The sequence below is a fragment of the Schistocerca nitens genome, chromosome 4 (assembly GCF_023898315.1).
Source record: "Schistocerca nitens isolate TAMUIC-IGC-003100 chromosome 4, iqSchNite1.1, whole genome shotgun sequence".
NCBI classification, from domain to species: Eukaryota; Metazoa; Arthropoda; class Insecta; order Orthoptera; family Acrididae; genus Schistocerca; species Schistocerca nitens.
In genome coordinates this window covers 728704633-728723439 of record NC_064617.1, presented here as the reverse complement: position 1 = coordinate 728723439, position 18807 = coordinate 728704633, and the positions used below count along the sequence as shown (strand labels likewise).

The 18807-nt window shown below is 40.3% G+C and overlaps 1 protein-coding gene across 5 annotated transcripts in view; it reads left to right on the top strand.

Annotated features, from left to right (window-relative positions):
* LOC126252907 (probable phospholipid-transporting ATPase IA) overlaps positions 1-18807 on the top strand; it is a 631593-nt gene that overhangs the window by 541943 nt on the left and 70843 nt on the right. For all 5 annotated transcript variants that reach the window (XR_007545867.1, XM_049953883.1, XM_049953884.1 and 2 more), the window contains exons 18-20: positions 6786-7049; positions 11597-11715; positions 15617-15751. Coding sequence is in view for 4 of the 5 variants with exons in the window: in XM_049953883.1 (XP_049809840.1) it covers positions 6786-7049; positions 11597-11715; positions 15617-15751 (518 nt within the window). In the remaining variant the exon portion in view is untranslated. The remainder of the gene's footprint in view (positions 1-6785; positions 7050-11596; positions 11716-15616; positions 15752-18807) is intronic.

Below are 18807 nucleotides of genomic sequence, written 5' to 3'. Positions count from 1 at the left end.
TATCCACAGTTCACCGAATCCGTTCTGAAACGAGATGACAGAGGCTGGGTTGACCAAGTTATTCTTCAGTGGTATGCTTCTCCTACATTTCACTACAAGATCCATGGGTTGATGCATGGCATGACACGTGACAGTTACCCTTCTACCACTGACTGCAGGAATGATCATTCATCCAGCACACATAGCCTCCACACACTCGGATGCGCATCTTCCTCTCCACAGTATCTCATCTCGTCTAGCATAATCTTTGAGCGACCACAATCTATAACTGCTTGAGAAGCTTTCAAAAAGTCCCATCTGAGAAAGATGTCATGACTACACTCTTGTAAGACGATGAATTCTAAGGGCTGTGTATGGCCACTTATACCCACACGAATGACACATCTTCCTGTAGGTTTTACATATTTCCCATTAACCACCTTCAGCAGAGATGTTTTGTTGTCGACAAATACGGTTTTCTGAAACTGGTGATGGTACTTCTCTGAAATGACTCAATATGATGCTCCAGAGTCCACAAGAGCTTGGGCTTGTTGGCCATCCATGAGGATATCGACATAGTTTCCTATCATTTTTGTAGTGATTGACGGCGGAGGATTTTTCTCTTCGGCGGCCTCACCTCCAAGGAAGGTTGCACCCTTTAGTTTTCCAGGTTGTGGCGGCTAGATGATCATCTGGAGCTTCTAAACGGCGATGGAGGCTTTGATCGGTGTGTTGGGGAGCGTCCTCTCCAGCGGCTAGGTTGCGGCAATGGTGACCTACATCATCCTGCACCCACATCATCTTGTTCATCTTCGTTGTCCCGGAGTTGGCGTCGGCTAAGATTGGTCTGCTGTCTTCTGGCATGGATGTCATCAAATATCCGCTGCCTTTCTCGACAATAGCACACCACATGTCTCAGTCATCCGCAGTGGACTGGTTGATTATCCTGGGCCCTCCAGACATCAGTCTTCCTTGGTGCCCAAACAGGTTCCTCATGCGGCATTAAAGGAACATAACTTCGCCTGGGTCTCAACTTTTTTACCGTTTTAAAGGGAAATGAAGGACGAGAGATTGGGTTCAATGTCTGTTTCAGTTCCTCCCTTGACTTCTTGAAGCATCTCGTTGTTTTGCTCGCTGTGCAATCCAAGTGCCTTCTGAACTTCCTTTCTCACTATCTGATGAAGAACACTTGTGAAATCACTTTCTTCCTCCATCACAGACATCGATACGATGTTTGGAAGACGTTCAAACTTCTTGCATGTAATTCTTTTTTGATTCATTGTCTCAATATACTGGTACCATTTTATGAAGTCGTCTGCTGTCGAAACCTCTTTCAGGAGTAGGACTTGATATATGTCCTCAGCAACACCCTTCTTGAGATGTGCAACCTTATCTTCGTCCTTCATTCGTGGATCCACTATTTTACACAGCTCCAAGAAGTCTTGAATGTAGGATGCTGTCTTTTCTCCTGGATGCTGTGCCCTGCACTTTAATTTATCTTCAGCCTTGCACTTCTGTCATTGTGTGTCGCCGAAATACTTATGCAGTTCTGCCTGGAAAACTTCCCAGCTTGTGAACTTCTCCTTGTTTTTCTCATACCATTGCTTGGCAGTGCCCTCCAAGTACAAAAATCCATTAGCCAAACACACAGTGTCATCCCATTTGTTAAATTTGGCTATATGCTCATATTCCTTCAGCCACTTGTTTGGATCTTGGCCATCGTCACCAGAAAACCCGGAAGGATGTCTCATGTGGTGGCACACAGTTGCTGTCATCGTGACATCTTCTTCTTCTTCTTCTGTCTCCAGTTGATTGCGATTTGTTGAATATGGCTCGAACTCGGGTTTCTCACCACATAAACGGTGGCTCTGTCATAGCCTGATGGAAGCCACTGTGTTGTCGATAATGTGCGGTACCACAAGTTCCAATACCCAGCGCCTCCACCAGAATAATGTCATGTAGAGGAAGGTGTAAGTAGATGAATGACCCACTAACTTAGCTTAACAAAGGTTTATTCAGCACTTGCACATACAAGAGTGCGGAGCGAACTGCCTCCGGCCAGAACACATACGGTATATACAGGATGTTTCAAAAAGGTACGGCCAAACTTTCAGGAAACATTCCTCACACACAAAGAAAGAAAATATGTTATGTGGACATGTGTCCGGAAACGCTTACTTTCCATGTTAGAGCTCATTTTATTATTTCTCTTCAAATCACATTAATCATGGAATGGAAACACACAGCAACAGAATGTACCAGTGTGACTTCAAACACTTTGTTACAGGAAATGTTCAAAATGTCCTCCGTTAGCGAGGATACATGCATCCATCCTCCGTCGCATGGAATCCCTGATGTGCTGATGCAGCCCTGGAAAATGGCGTATTGTATCACAGCCGTCCACAATACGAGCACGAAGAGTCTCTACATTTGGTACCGGGGTTGCGTAGACAAGAACTTTCAAATGCCCCCATAAATGAAAGTCAAGAGGGTTGAGGTCAGGAGAGCGTGGAGGCCATGGAATTGGTCCGCCTCTACCAATCCATCGGTCACCGAATCTGTTGTTGAGAAGGGTACGAACACTTTGACTGAAATGTGCAGGAGCTCCATCGTGCATGAACCACATGTTTTGTCGTACTTTTAAAGGCACATGTTCTAGCAGCACAGGTAGAGTATCCCGTATGAAATCGTGATAACGTGCTCCATTGAGCGTAGGTGGAAGAACATACTGACGGAACTAAAATGAGCTCTAACATGGAAATTAAGCGTTTCCGGACACATGTCCACATAACATCTTTTCTTTATTTGTGTGTGAGAAATGTTTCCTGAAAGTTTGGCCATACCTTTTTGTAACACCCTGTATACAGCTACAGAACATTCCAGTACAATGATTCTTGCCATTTGTGGATACTTCTAGAATGTACTCGAAGTGAATATAGAAATTAATATGTTTCAGTTCAGGTGAGGTTTAAACTCCCTCCATGCAACAACCAAGTATCATAGCCACTATACTACGGCAACTGCACTACTCGGCTTCTTCCGCGAAGGTCAGTTTTAATGTGATGCTTGTAAAGGGTATCTAACACCAAGATCGTGCAGTAACCTCCATGTATACGAAGCATACATTCCCAGAATTATTTTGCTCACACTTGAAAACTTAATATTGCTGAAACCAGTGAAAGCATGTCATTACCCCTAACTCTGCATGGAGGGTTTAACTGTACATCTGTGTCTAATAAAATCTAGTTTTAGCTACTGCCCGTTACGCCAATTAAGCAAAATTCTGCCTTATGTTTCTATAGCATTAAAATTTTCTAGGAACACCAGGGGCTCCCACTGCCATTTAACAGTTGGCTGTTTCCCTTATGACACTTGAAGTCCCTTGGAAATTCCACCCACCCTTTCGTTGACACATCATGTGGTATTTCCCATAAAAATACAGCTAATGCACATTGCGCTGTATCTTGCAGGATCTTGTTTGTGTTGTCACTGACAGCTAACTCACAGATATTGACAGTGAGTTTTCTTAGCCTGCCCACAAAATTTACAATGGATTCACCCTGCTTCCATGATACACCATTTAATTGCCTATGATAGTACCTACAACTGTTCTGTCTTTTATATAATTGTATCAAATCTCTCTCCAGCATCTCATATATTTATGCATTTCCCAGATCCTTGTGGTACATAATTTAAGTTTTTGTGTCTCCTGCTAAACATTATTAGGCCATTTGTAACAATTGTTCATCCGTCCAATCACCAAGCTTTGCAGGTGTCAGCAGATTATCCACAAACACTAAAATATCCTCCCCCACCTTACCCATAAAAGAATCAACTAGGCTAACAGTAGTAGTATCTAGAGCAAGTACTCAAAAACTGAATGGGCTCTGTCCTCCTTCATAGCACCTAACTACCTGTACAATTCTGTATTATCTGCTCTCATTTGTGCTACCTGATCTAGAAAAACTGAAATCCTTCCTGAGTGGTAACCATATGTCCCTGTGATTCACTCATTTTGAAGCTGCAGTCTAACATACTAGGACAAACAGAATAGAATAATCATGAAAACACTTTATCTTTAACAACTCTTGATAAAACTCAATTTCTCCACCTGAGTGCTAACCACGCACAGTCATTGCACTTGTGGTGTAATGCCCATATGTTCTGTATGTGAAGCACAGCACGGATGATGATTACCTTACAAGACACATACCAGCATAAATTTTTCTTGTATTACCCCTGAACGTTCAAATGAGTCCATCAATCTAATTGGCCTGACATTCTGCGATACTTGAAGGCAGCACAGCCAAAAAGTATAGTTTATTTTCTCTCACCCCTCTACGCTGGTGTTGATGTATACTGACCCATGACTTTGATTGATGTCACTGGTCATTCTTCACACCAGGTTATTAGGCTAATGTCGGTTGACTGGACTGCAGGTATTAAGAACCAGTTCTTCGGCTGTGTTGAATCATAAATGCAGTGGCAACAGCAACATATTTGTTCAGCAAAACTCATATATCTGTAGCAGACAGTGGCCCAGTGGTGTGCAATAACCCTAGGTGGTACTGCTTGCCCAGCTCAGCACCTAACGAATGCAAGGACACTGGGCTGAAAAGACGGCCACAGCAAAGGAGTGGTGTCAGCATCTCAGCAGATGCACGGTTACGTCAGGCCTACAGATATCAAGAACTTAGCGGCAGCAATCTTGCGGGTATACCAGCTATGCCATTAGGTGTGACTACTGCAGCCAGTCACAAGCTTAGAGTGGGTTAGGAGCGGAGGCCACCCCATTTTGCCATCTGTGAATCGAAGTACACCTCAGAAGTTCCCAGAACTTAGTTCATGTCAGCCATCAGAGGCCCCAGGTGGAAGGTGCTATTTCAGTCCCCAGCAGCATCAGTTCTAGGTGCAACCTATAGACCAGAGGCTACTGAAGGAGGAGGCTAGTTTTAAAAGAGACTGGATGACCCACATTGGATAAAAGACTGGTGACAACAGATAATGCAAGGCTGGGCCTGAATTTATATGGTCTTGCCAGTATTGTTATGAAAAGGTGCCATCTTATATGGACCTCAAGCAGCAAGAGCCAGAGCCCAGAGTTTGATAACTTCACTGGCTATTGTGCTAGAGTGGAAGCTTTCACTATGGCAGACCAGCACTTTTCTGTATTATGCAGGCAGCAAGCTGGCCCATCTGCCCATGGATTGTGAAGTTCACTTGGAAGTTTTTGGCATAACATGACATTATCTTATTGTTGTTAGGTGCTTCGATAAGGAAAAGATTAAGCAGTACATAGATGCAGCACTATCGCCTGATATGAAGTCCATGGTATCATATAAAATCTCACCTTGGGAACACAAACTCAGTTACATTTACAGGTCAAAATTTCTTATAAAGTCCATGATAATTATATAAAATGCATTTTGTGATTTGAGGACAGTAATAATGCCAGCGGGAAATTGTACTGGTGGCCTCCTTGCCATTATTTGCCATTATGTTTCTTCCCATTGTCCTTTCCGTATGTTATAAGCCTTCACTTTACCGTTAGAGATGAGGTCAAATGCACTGATGTGGTGGATAAGCAATTGTCCACCATTGGGTATTGGACCCTTTGTGAGGAAGTCGACATACTCGTTTTGTTGGAGTCATTGACGCAATGGTATACGAAGAAAACTTCCAGACCTTCCATGCCATTGTAACTCAATCACTGTTTTGACCTAGCATCGTTATTTTAGCTAAATAAGTTTTTTGTGACTAGTGAGCAGTAAAATGAATAAAATGATTGCTCATTGAAAACTGGTAGCCACCCTTCAACTCCGCCAGCTTCAACACTTTAGAAAAACTTCTGCAGACATGGCACCTTAACTACAAGTCCATGTAGTCCAGTAGCTGACAATACTAACCACAGAAATGCGAACTGACCACAGAAATGCATGTTGTTTCTTAGAGACTAGTTGTGAAGGAAATGTGACTTTTCTTCTTGGATCCCTGAGAAAATGGTTGACTGACCAAAGTGGCACTACTTTTTGTGACCAACCTAACTGTATATTTGTAGCAAGTTCTGGAAGAACCACTCTGTGATGTTAAGTTTCCACACTCTGGGGACTTTTTATTGTCAACTTCACCTTGCAAGGGTGTTCCTGCACTTGAAGGCAGTTTTTATAAAACATGGTTTGAAAATAAATTACTATCTTGACAGTAGTCTGTAACTTATTGGTGCTGTTAAGTATCAACTAACAAAATGGAGAAAAAATACTTGTATTCATGGGAAATTATTTTATCATCTTCTCTCAGTAACTCTTGAAACACACACAAAATTAATATTCAGATTTTGGCACTCACTAATTTAATAAAGATTTCTTTTTTTAAACCTCATCGTCCGCTCTTACTTAATTCTATGCAATTGTGGAATACAACTTTCATATCACCAGTCACTTGAGCGTGTAACACCACAATGCATCTCCTGTATAACAAATCAGAACACTTGAAAATTGTGTACCATGAGACAAGTCACACATATAACAGGATGCTTTAAATGAATTAAGGATGGAATAATGACAATATGGAAAGGATAAATTGCTGCTCACCGTATAAAGGAAGCATTGGATTTAAGCCTATTCTATATGGTGAGCGACAATGTGTCGTTTCCAAATTGTTATTATGCTGTAAATGAAATTTTTCCATTCCCTATAATTATGATTTTTCCTTGTACTTTATTTAAAAAAGTATTTCATATTCTTATTATTGTTATTGTGCCATTGTTAACTATTAAAATAACTTCTGAAGTATAAACATTGAATTAGTTGTTCACAGCAGCTCCACCACTTGCACTGGGTCTGTTTGACAAAGTCTGTTCTGCTGAGACAATGCTGAAGTATCCTGCTCTGTACAAACCATCTCAAAATGCTGATCTGTTCAATGTTAGAGTTTTCTGGGTATGGATCCTCAATGCTCTCGTACACTCAGTACTGCTGTACTGGCTACCATTATTTGCTCTGCAGAAAGATGTTATATGGGCCAATGGACGAGAAGGTGGTTATCTGCTTCTAGGAAATATTGTGTATACGGTATGGAAAAAAAACTAATTTATTTGTTTAATTTATAGTTGTAGTTTATAGTAGAACAACTACTTTCTTGTTGCCCTGTCAATTTTCGTAGATTTACTGATAATTTTAAGTATTGATGTTTGTGTGTCTAATAAATTAAGTAATTAACATTTTTATGGTTACCTGTCATGATCATTCAGCACAGGAGGTGCTGGTCTTCTTTTAGAAACCAATTTATTTGCCAAGCCTGCTATGTTAACAAAATTGATTACTAGTTCCGGCAATATGCATTGCCATCCTCAGATCTTAAAAGGAAAAGATATCAAGGTTACAAGCTTACAATAGAAAAATTAAAAAGCAAATTTAGTAGGGCATACCCAAAGAGCATGTTGACTCAATGACAAAAATTACATAACCATAAAACCAGTCAGTAGCAGTTAACATCATACAATGCTTACACTAGTCTGTCACTTACGGATTATGCAGTATGCTGTAAAATAACAACTCTCATAAAATTCTGCTCATATGATTGGATAAAACCCAAAGTCAACATACAAGAAGGAATGCCTCTAATAAGTAATTTTTAAAAAAATAAAAGCGTGCCATAGGAAAGATGTGGCATTACAATGACATGCCAGGAGTTCTCTCATAATGTATGTACAACTTCGAGTAAGCGTAGCACGAAAAAGATCGAAACAAGCTAGATCCAGGTGCTTCAAGGTATAATGCCATGCTGGCCGCGACAGAGTAACTGATGCATGGCTTTATACCATGAAGCAGCAGGATGTGGCACATTTCTATCTTTTTCATGCCACACTTACTTGAAGTTGTACATACTTAATGATAGAACACCAGGCATGTCATCAAAATGCCTCATCTCTTTTTAGTTATTAGAAGTATTCATTATTAAGTTCAGTGTCACTTTTTTAACTATTAAATTTGCCTATTATTTTATTTCACCTAGAAAATATGGAATTTCTGTCATCATCTTAGGTGTTATTTTGGTAGCTGAACTGTGTATAGGGTTTTTGTTTCAAGCTTGTATCATTAACTGATACTGTTGTATAAACACGCTCCTGTTATGGGGTCAAGTAAAAGGCTAGAGTAGTTAAGGTACTGGACTTTAAGAGAAACAGGGTTCAATTGTGTGTCTGGCCCCCAAGTCATTTAGAATAATTTGATTCTTCATCCTAATCCAATTTAAACCAGTGCTGGTTCTCTAATGACCTTTATAGCAATCATTCAGCCTTATTTCCTGTTTCACTCAGAAAAATGATAAACCTTTAAATATCATAAAAACTGTTAAACTTATTTGTTCAAAAGTTGCTTTTGGATGAATGTAGGAAACTGAGGAACATAGTTTTCTATCTGATCTTCAAATAAACCTTGTCTTTCAGTGTTTGAAAATTAAATTAATTGATGATATTGCATTTAATTGTTACTTCTAACTCTTCATGTACTTAGAATATTTTATGTTGTATAAATGTGTATTTAAACTATGGGAAGTCCAGAATGTAATAACAACAATATGAAAAGGACAGATTGCTATTACACACACACACACACACACACACACACACACACACACACACTGACCACTGTGTCTGACTGCAACAAGACCTCTTTTCATCCAAAAGTTTAGATATGCAGCAGTAATTTGTGGTGAATGGCAATCTCTCCTTTACATATGAGTGTGCATTTGCAATATAGGCTCCAAATCAAATTTCTTTAAAGACTAAGAATGCCTTTAATTTGACCCCAGAGAGTTCCTTGCTTAAGAATATATATTAAGAATGAGTCAAAAATGCTTCTATTTGTTGTAGCAGTGCTTCTAGAAACTTACGCAACCAAGACCAGATACATAATGTTATCGACTGTTACAAGCTGTCAGATTATATATAGTCAAGAATAAAAAACCCTTGTAGGATCACTGAACACCATAAAAACAAAAGCAGAATGTATACTGGTTTATTGCACACTTACCAATCATGTGGAAGGAACAAAGAGAACTGAACAAATGTGAACTGAGTCAGACATATCACACTTTTCTCTCTCAGTGTTTGTCTTTAGTTATCTAATTGCATCACCACTTAGACACCCCTCTCCCTGCCCCCCTCTCACCCTGTAGGGTGGAGCTTCAGGGTAAAGGGGAATTTGTAATGCAGCACTTGTCCAGCCTTGGGACAAATCGGCAATGGATCCTGTGAAACCTGCGCTCCCGGGATTGGAATGACTCCTTACCCTCTCCCTTAAAACCCACATCCTTTCGTCTTTCCCTCTCCTTCCCTCTTTCCTGATGAAGCAACAGTTTGTTGCGAAAGCTTGAATTTTGTGTGTATGTTTGTTTGTGTTTGTTTGTGTGTCTGTCGACCTGCCAGCACTTTCATTTGGTAAGTCACATCATCTTTGTATATATATATATATATATATATATATATATATATATATATATATATATATATATATACACTCCTGGAAATTGAAATAAGAACACCGTGAATTCATTGTCCCAGGAAGGGGAAACTTTATTGACACATTTCTGGGGTCAGATACATCACATGATCACACTGACAGAACCACAGGCACATAGACACAGGCAACAGAGCATGCACAATGTCGGCACTAGTACAGTGTATATCCACCTTTCGCAGCAATGCAGGCTGCTATTCTCCCATGGAGACGATCGTAGAGATGCTGGATGTAGTCCTGTGGAACGGCTTGCCATGCCATTTCCACCTGGCGCCTCAGTTGGACCAGCGTTCGTGCTGGACATGCAGACCGCGTGAGACGACGCTTCATCCAGTCCCAAACATGCTCAATGGGGGACAGATCCGGAGATCTTGCTGGCCAGGGTAGTTGACATACACCTTCTAGAGCACGTTGGGTGGCATGGGATACATGCGGACGTGCATTGTCCTGTTGGAACAGCAAGTTCCCTTGCCAGTCTAGGAATGGTAGAACGATGGGTTCGATGACGGTTTGGATGTACCGTGCACTATTCAGTGTCCCCTCGACGATCACCAGTGGTGTACGGCCAGTGTAGGAGATCGCTCCCCACACCATGATGCCGGGTGTTGGCCCTGTGTGCCTCGGTCGTATGCAGTCCTGATTGTGGCGCTCACCTGCACGGCGCCAAACACGCATACGACCATCATTGGCACCAAGGCAGAAGCGACTCTCATCGCTGAAGACGACACGTCTCCATTCGTCCCTCCATTCACGCCTGTCGCGACACCACTGGAGGCGGGCTGCACGATGTTGGGGCGTGAGCAGAAGACGGCCTAACGGTGTGCGGGACCGTAGCCCAGCTTCATGGAGACGGTTGCGAATGGTCCTCGCCGATACCCCAGGAGCAACAGTGTCCCTAATTTGCTGGGAAGTGGCGGTGCGGTCCCCTACGGCACTGCGTAGGATCCTACGGTCTTGGCGTGCATCCGTGCGTCGCTGCGGTCCGGTCCCAGGTCGACGGGCACGTGCACCTTCCGCCGACCACTGGCGACAACATCGATGTACTGTGGAGACCTCACGCCCCACGTGTTGAGCAATTCGGCGGTACGTCCACCCGGCCTCCCGCATGCCCACTATACGCCCTCGCTCAAAGTCCGTCAACTGCACATACGGTTCACGTCCACGCTGTCGCGGCATGCTACCAGTGTTAAAGACTGCGATGGAGCTCCGTATGCCACGGCAAACTGGCTGACACTGACGGCGGTGGTGCACAAATGCTGCGCAGCTAGCGCCATTCGACGGCCAACACCGCGGTTCCTGGTGTGTCCGCTGTGCCGTGCGTGTGATCATTGCTTGTACAGCCCTCTCGCAGTGTCCGGAGCAAGTATGGTGGGTCTGACACACCGGTGTCAATGTGTTCTTTTTTCCATTTCCAGGAGTGTGTGTGTGTGTGTGTGTGTGTGTGTGTGTGTGTGTATGAGCTGCATTTCGTGCTTGGGGGTGGGGGTTCTAGTTTTAATGAAGACCTGTTTTGCTGAAAGCTTTGTTTGGCAGTCTTTTTGTTGTGCATATCTGCGACTCAGCATCTCTGCTATACGATGAGTAGCTACTATCATTTTCATAATAAAATCAAAGAATTTTGTTTACAAGTCAGTTCTGAGTAAAACTACTTAATATAACAATTTGACTCAGCCTTTTTTAAATTAGGAACCCTCCTCTTAATTTTGTTTTGCTAATTTTACCTTCAGTGAACATTAATAATGTATAATATCAAAAAGATAATTTACTCAAGAAAACTGTAAAATTACAAAGAGGCTAAATAGCTGACCAGTACTTGTCTCCAGGAGACGAAATTCAAGTGCTATTAGTTGATACATTTAAAAGTAGAGAAAACTATTCATAGACTTGTGAACTGTGTTTCCTGCTTAGTGAGGAAAGTTAAGTGGCTTTTGGAAGTTTGAGAGTTAGGGGTTGTTCACTCAGCTTGCATGTTGAGATGGGTGTGCCAGAAGGGGAAATCAGACTGACTTGTAATGTGACTGCTTCTGATGAAATTATTACATGATATATTTGTATTTTATTATGGCATCACCTGATATAAAATACGTTCTTTGTTTCAGTATGTCGTAGTGACAGTATGTTTGAAGGCTGGCTTGGTCACAAATGCATGGACGTGGCTCACTCATCTTGCAATCTGGGGCTCAATTGCCATGTGGTTTATCTTTGTTGCTGTGTACAGGTTTGTATATCTGGTGGAATATATACACTAGTTTTAATAAAAGGCATAATGGAAGTAATTACATGTACACTAGTTTTAATAAAAGGCATAATGGAAGTAATTGTATGGGACAATCCTAGATTTGTCCCTCACTGAGATTGTAACCTGGAGCAGCTACCAAGGAATATTTAGCTGTGTGGAACAAGGAATATTTAGCTGTGTGGAAGTAGACAGCAAACCATTAAGGCCTTTTAGTGCACCCGGAAAGACAGACATATTAACAAAAAGTATGTTGGAAAAATTTGATTTACATGAACGTCTCTCATAACAGTCCCAATCATGCCATGTATATTTATGTGATCCCTGCAGTAAGGTAATTATCAACCCTTGAAACAAAGAAAGGAAGAGAAGCTGCATAGCTGTTTCATTATGTGTGACATTAGAGTAATAAGAAGACATCATATGACCATGATCCAAACATCTGGACTGAACACAGATATATATCTCTCTCTCTCTCTCTCTCTCTCTCTCTCGTTCTCTCTCTCTCCTCCCCCCTCTACCCCCCTCTATCTCTCTCCATCTCCTTCCGCTGTTGTATAGATGTGAAAGCTGCTGAAAGATTATACTGTGAAGATAATTGTGAAAATAGAAAATTTAGAACATAGAAGCGTAAAGCTTGATGTCAGAAAGCCAGAGATAAGAAACGACCACAGAAAGGTGGCATCACAAACACCTGGAACAAATTTATCAGTTATGGAACACGATATGGGTACTACAGGGATGAGGATATAAAATCTCCACTTACCAAAAAATAGCTATATGTTCTCCAGTTTCATTTGTGATGATGATATTTCATACATTAGTGTACATTCTTTCCTCGTAGCCTCTTAAACTCTGTTGAGATCCATGAATGTTTCAGATATCATTCTTACATGATTAAAATAACTTTTGGAGTAGTGGGCCAAAATTATGTCATTGAGTGCCCAAGATGACATCTTCTCTTTAACCCATCAGGAATTCAAGCATTTTTGTCCTTTTCTTTTGTACGTATTTCAGTCAGACAAGCCTGAACTCCTTTACTACAAATGTAACTGCCGCAATTTCATTTCAGAGTTAAAAACAGTGCTTTGGTACTCACTAAATGTCAAAACTGAAGTATTCACTGATGCCACTGTATAGAAAGCCATTTATGAAAACTGTTTTGCAACACTGGTTTCAAGAAATAAACTTCACATCTCAGTTTATTCATGTAACCTAGGCTTTAAGGGGAGAATTTCCATCCACAGAACACATATCCAATAAGCCAACATTTGGAAAGAAGTACGATATCTAATGAATGGAGTGGCTAACAAAATCTTAATTCTGAATGCTGTTGACCTTTCAATTGGTGCCTGTTTGGTCATATCCTGTGTTGTGCAATAAAATGTCCCAGGTATAGTTGTCGTGTTGTATATTAAATAGTTAGCACTTCTTTCCCCAATCACCTAGCAGTTTCTCCACAATTATTAGTCCTCAATGTGTGAAGCTTATAAGGTTAGAGTTATTTGTGGAATATTTACAGGAAGACATGTTACTTACAGAAATGCTCATTTCTCAACTTACGTAGCAGATTTCTATTTAGAATTTCAATTTCATCAGTTGTCAAGAAATATGCAACAATATATTAATGATAATGACAAAAGGAATTTCCAACATTTTGCTGCATTGGGGCATTGAAATAACACATTGGTGATAGGTGAAACTTTGGGGATTCAAATGCAGATTTCCCATTTTATGCAAGCAGTCACTTTAAACACTTCAACTATTTAAGTACATCTCCTGTTCGACCCTTATCGCCATATGTCGCACATTACTGAGTAGTGTCCCCTGCCCATGTCCAAAAGAACAGATACCATACCTATATAACACATGTACCTGATGGCACATTGATCTTTCAGTGCAGATGCACAATGATGTGACCTCTAATGGGAATACAATAGGGCTTCGAGCAGAGAGGAATAATAAAAGGGACACTTCTCAGTAGTGTGTGACATATGGAGATTTGGGTTGAATGGGAGACTGCTCAGACAGCCAAAGAGCATAAGGTGACCGCTCACATGGAGTGGGAAATCCGGGGTCAAATCCCAGTCCATCACAAATTTTCATCTACTGCCATTAAGCTGTTTCTCATAAAGAGTGTGTGTGTGTGTGTGTGTGTGTGTGTGTGTGTGTGTGTGTGTGTGTGTGTGTGTGTGTGTTCGAATCCCAGTCCATCACAAATTTTATTGTATCGACATTAAGCAAGCTGTTTCTCATCGAGGATCAACACGATGGTGTCTGTTCTTAAAGATGTGCATGTTGTCTGAAAGAACAGACACAGTACCTGTATTAATAACCAGTCATTGTCATATCTAATGTGGTTGTACTTGTGGAAAAGCTTCTCATTGGACATACGGAATTTTCAAAAAGTCTCTCCGCAGTGCTGTACAGTTGTTAGCCGCACATGCCATAGGATTGTTCGCCTGCGTGGTTTACTTCCCTTCAAGTGGACTCTCCCAACACTCCACTGTTTCGTTTATCTCAGCCAGCGACAGTAGTATCGTTGGTGTGTGTCATTATGTGTTGACGTGAACGTTAAAGTTTAGCTCCTTTGTTCGTTTGTTTCGTTTTTGTCACTGTCAAAATGCTAACCATTCAAAAATGTCTTTAGTTGAACAAGTGCTCAAAGCTGGCAGTAAATACACAGTTTCAGTTCATCAAACATTTAATTCAGTTTTCCCAGAGACAACACTTCCACATTGCAATACTGGGCGAGATTTGATTAACAAATTTCGAAGTACGGGTTCAGTGACAGATGCGCCGAGAAGCGGTCATCCTAGCGTTTTGTCTGAGGATAAACTACTCGATATTTCTGATATAATGTCCATGAGTCTGACCAAGTCAGTAAGAAAACTTGCCCAGGAAATTGATGTTAGTGTCGTAATGGCCTACACAGCTGTAAGGAAAAAATTAGAACTTATCCCATACAAAGTGACAGTCGTGCAAGAACTGAAAAATACTGATCATGGCAAGAGACTGCATTATTGTCAATGGTTCAAAAATTTTGTTCAACAAAATGGAAGGGATATTCTTAATGAAACATTTTTCACTGATGAGGCGTGGTTTCATTTATCCGGGTACATGAACTCGCAAAATTCTTGTATGTGGTGTACTGCAAATTCATTGTGTATTCATGAGGAACCACTTCATTCTGTGAAAATAGGAGTTGGGATTGCAATTTCTAGACGTTGGATTGTGGGTCCCATATTTTTCAACAAAACAATAAACGTACAACAATACTGCAGTGATATTCTGTACCCATTCATAGGAGAACTTGTGTTAAATGAAATACTGAACGGTTATTTTCAACAAGATGGTGCAACTGCGCATACAGCTCATGTTTCAATGTCACTGCTTGCTGATGTTTTTGGTGATTGCATAATTTCACAGGGACTTTGACGTCCACGATCGCCTGACCTAACACCACCTGACTTTTTCTTCTGGGGTGCAGCGAAAGCAACTGTCTATAAAAACCTTCCAAAATCCATCGATGTATTGAAAACTGCAATATCCACTTTCACTGCTTATGTTACAGAAGAAATGTTACAGCTTGTGTTTGGAAACATGATTAGACAGAATTGAATTCTGTATTCAACAACAGGGGGGACACTTTCAACATTTAACATGAAAATTTGTAAGTAAAAATGAATATTCAATAAATTAATAACTTGTATTTCACTGAGTTTCATTTTGGTATATTCACTGCGGCATATGGCACGTGTGGCTTACAATTATATGGGAATGCGGAGAGACTTTTTGAACGCCCCATATTTAGGTTTGCATTTTGTGCAGTTACAGCATCATACTGAATATACAGGTGCTAATATTGTCATTCATTCCACAGTAATTTTTGGCCTGTCATCCCTGTTGGAGCTGTTATGCTGGGAATGGATCGAATGATGTGTACTTCACCTGTTTTTTGGCTTGGACTCATTCTCATCCCATTTAGTACGCTGATAGCAGATGTGTCCTACAAGGTGTAAGTGTTAGCTACAGTGTATATTAAAGATTGTGTGTTGTCCTTAATTACTGATAGTTTTGTAAAGATCATGTGAAATAATTCTCAAAGTATGAGGCAGAATTGCTGATCAGTACTTTCATACTTCGGGAGGAGAAATGGATTTTTATTTTTCATCTCCTTTTCCTCCTAGTTCTTATTTGTGCTGTTCATTCCGCATCCTCTAATCCATCTTTACATCTCACTCTGTTCTCATTACCTCTCACTAATTTACTTTCTTTGACATCTTACTCTCTCTGGTACCTCCCTCTTCATCTTTGTAGCCCATCAATCATCATACTCACAAAACATGAGACCCTCTCATCCTGCAATCTGAGTGACCTGCCCTTTATTTTTGACCTTCCTAAACATATCCATCTCTCTTTTCCAAGGAAGTAACTTATCATTGTGAAAGCAGCAATATCCTAGTGTTTTATATTATTATATGTGTCTATCAGCAGTGTTAAAAATTTCACCCCCCTGAAGGTAAGTACTGGCCAGCAATGCTGTTTTATAATTTTATAGTTTTCTTTTGTGAATTTTACATTTGGTATGTAAAATAATTCCCATCTTGAAGGAATTCGCAGTGTGAGTTGGTAAGTACAAATCATAATTGGTTGTTAGCATACTTTATAGAAATAGCCTTCAGTGGCTGATCCTGTCAATTAATATATAATTTGACTCACTCCTGATCCTTGAAAGTTCTCCTTCGTGGTAGAATATGAGGGGTGTGTGTGTGTGTGTGTGTGTGTGTGTGTGTGTGTGTGTAAATAAGTAAATGAGTATGAGAGGTGTTGATGTTGTTGTTGTTTTTGTCATAGTACTCAGGCTAAAGACTGGTTTGAGGCAAGGTTTCCACATTAGTATATCCTGTGTAAGCATCTTCATCTCTGCATAAGTGAGGTGGCACAGTGGTTAGCACTCTAGACTCACATTCGGGAGGATGAAGGTTTAAATACCCATCTGGCCATCCAGATTTAAGTTTTCCATCATTTCCCTAAATCACTCCAGGCAAATGCAGTTGGTTCCTGTGAAAAGAGCGCAGTCAATTTCCTTCCCCATACTTTCATAATCTGAGCTTGTGCTCCCCCTCTAAAGATCTCACAGTCAATGAGATGTTAAACTACAATCTTCTTTCCTAATTTCCTTCCTTCTCTACATAACTATGGTAACCTGCATCCACGTGAAACTGTGTAATGTCCTCAATCTTGGTCTCCCTCTACAATTTTTACATCCCACACCTCTTTCCATTATCAACTTGACAATTCCTTGATGCCTTAGGAAAGGTCTTATCTATCATTCCTTCTTTTAGTCAAGTTGTGCCATAAATTTCTTTTCTCCCCCATTCAATTCAGTAGCTGTTTATTAGTTATCTGATCCACACATCTAATCTCCAGCTTTCTTCAGTGGCTCCAAATTTCAAAAGCTTCTGTTCTCTTCTTGTCTGAAATGTATATTGTCCAGATTTCACTTCTTTATGAGGTTACATTCCAGGTAAATACTCAGTTTTACAGGACTGCTTTTCATACTATTGCTTGTCTGTATTTTACATCCTCTTTTTAATCTGGCCATCACCCATTACTTCGCCACCCAAGTGACAGAATACATGTACAATCTTTAGTGTCTCATTTCGTAATGTAATTCCTCAACATCATCTGACTTAATTTTACTACAATCCATTACCTTTGTTTTACTTCTGTTGTTACTCATCATATAACTTTTCAAGACACTATCCGTTCTGTTCAACCGATCTTCCAACTGCTGGCAGAATTATAATGTCTTCTGCAAACCGTAATGTTTTCATTTTTTCTTTCTGAACTTTAATTCTCTTTACAAATTTCCCCTTGATGTTCTTTACTGTTTATTCAGTGTACTTATTGAATAACGTGGAGGGAAGACAACAATCATGTGTTACTCTCTTCTCAATTATTACCTCTTTTGTGTCCTTTGACTCTTTTAAATTCCAGTCTGGTTCCCATACAGGTTGTCTATAACCTTTTGTTCTCTGTATTTTATCCTTACTGCCTTCGGAGTTTCAGAAGGTAGCTCAATGAACATTGTCAAAAACTTTCTCTAAATCTACAAATTCTATTATTTTAGGTTTGGTTTTCCCCAATTTGTCTTGTGAGATATGTCATAGTGTCTGTATTGTCCTGCATGTTCTTATATTTCCCTGTAACCCAAACCGAACTCCCTAAGAGGTGGTGTATGATGCAAAAAAGTGTGGTAGCATATATTTTTGTATTGAATATGTAAAGAGCCTCCAACTTCAAATTTGGTATTGTTAAATTCACTCCACTCTGTCCACTAATCGTAGAATGATTTGCTATTTACGTAATGGCTTTTAAACAAACATTCTAAATCGTAATCACAAAGAAAGTCCAAAATGGTATATAATCAACACAAATGTAAACAAAAAAAAAAAAAAAACCTACGTATGAGATACTGAGTCGATAGCAATTAGGGCAGGATGAATACATATCATGTAAAATTTCTGCAGATTGTAAATTATGACCATCAACAACCTTTCGGAGCCTGAGGTTATTTATAATCACTTAAAGCCACTCTGTGACAAAATAGTCTACCAAAAGAGAGGAACAATCACTGACAGGCTTAATGAAATACATGAGTATATGAACCCATGGCAGTTCCCATTACAATATTTGTCACTTGCAAAGCTGTCTTGTGTCATGAGTGAGTATTGATTCAAGTTTGGAAAGTGGGAGAGAGGTCCTGGGGGAGGAAAAGTTGTGCGGTCAGGTCACGAGTTGTAATTGGGCAGTTCAATAAGTAGAGTATTTGTGCGCAAAAGGCATAAATGATATGGTGGGCAGCAATCTGTGGTTGTTTGTTGATGATGTTGTGGTGTATGGTAAGGTGTCAAAGTAGAGTGAATGTAGGAAGATACAAGGTGACGTAGACAAAATTTCCAACTTTTTCCAAAGCTGTTTCACAGAGGAAGACCGCACTGCAGTTCCTTCTCTAAATCCTCACACAAACGAAAAAATGGCTGACATCGAAATAAGTGTCCAAGGAAT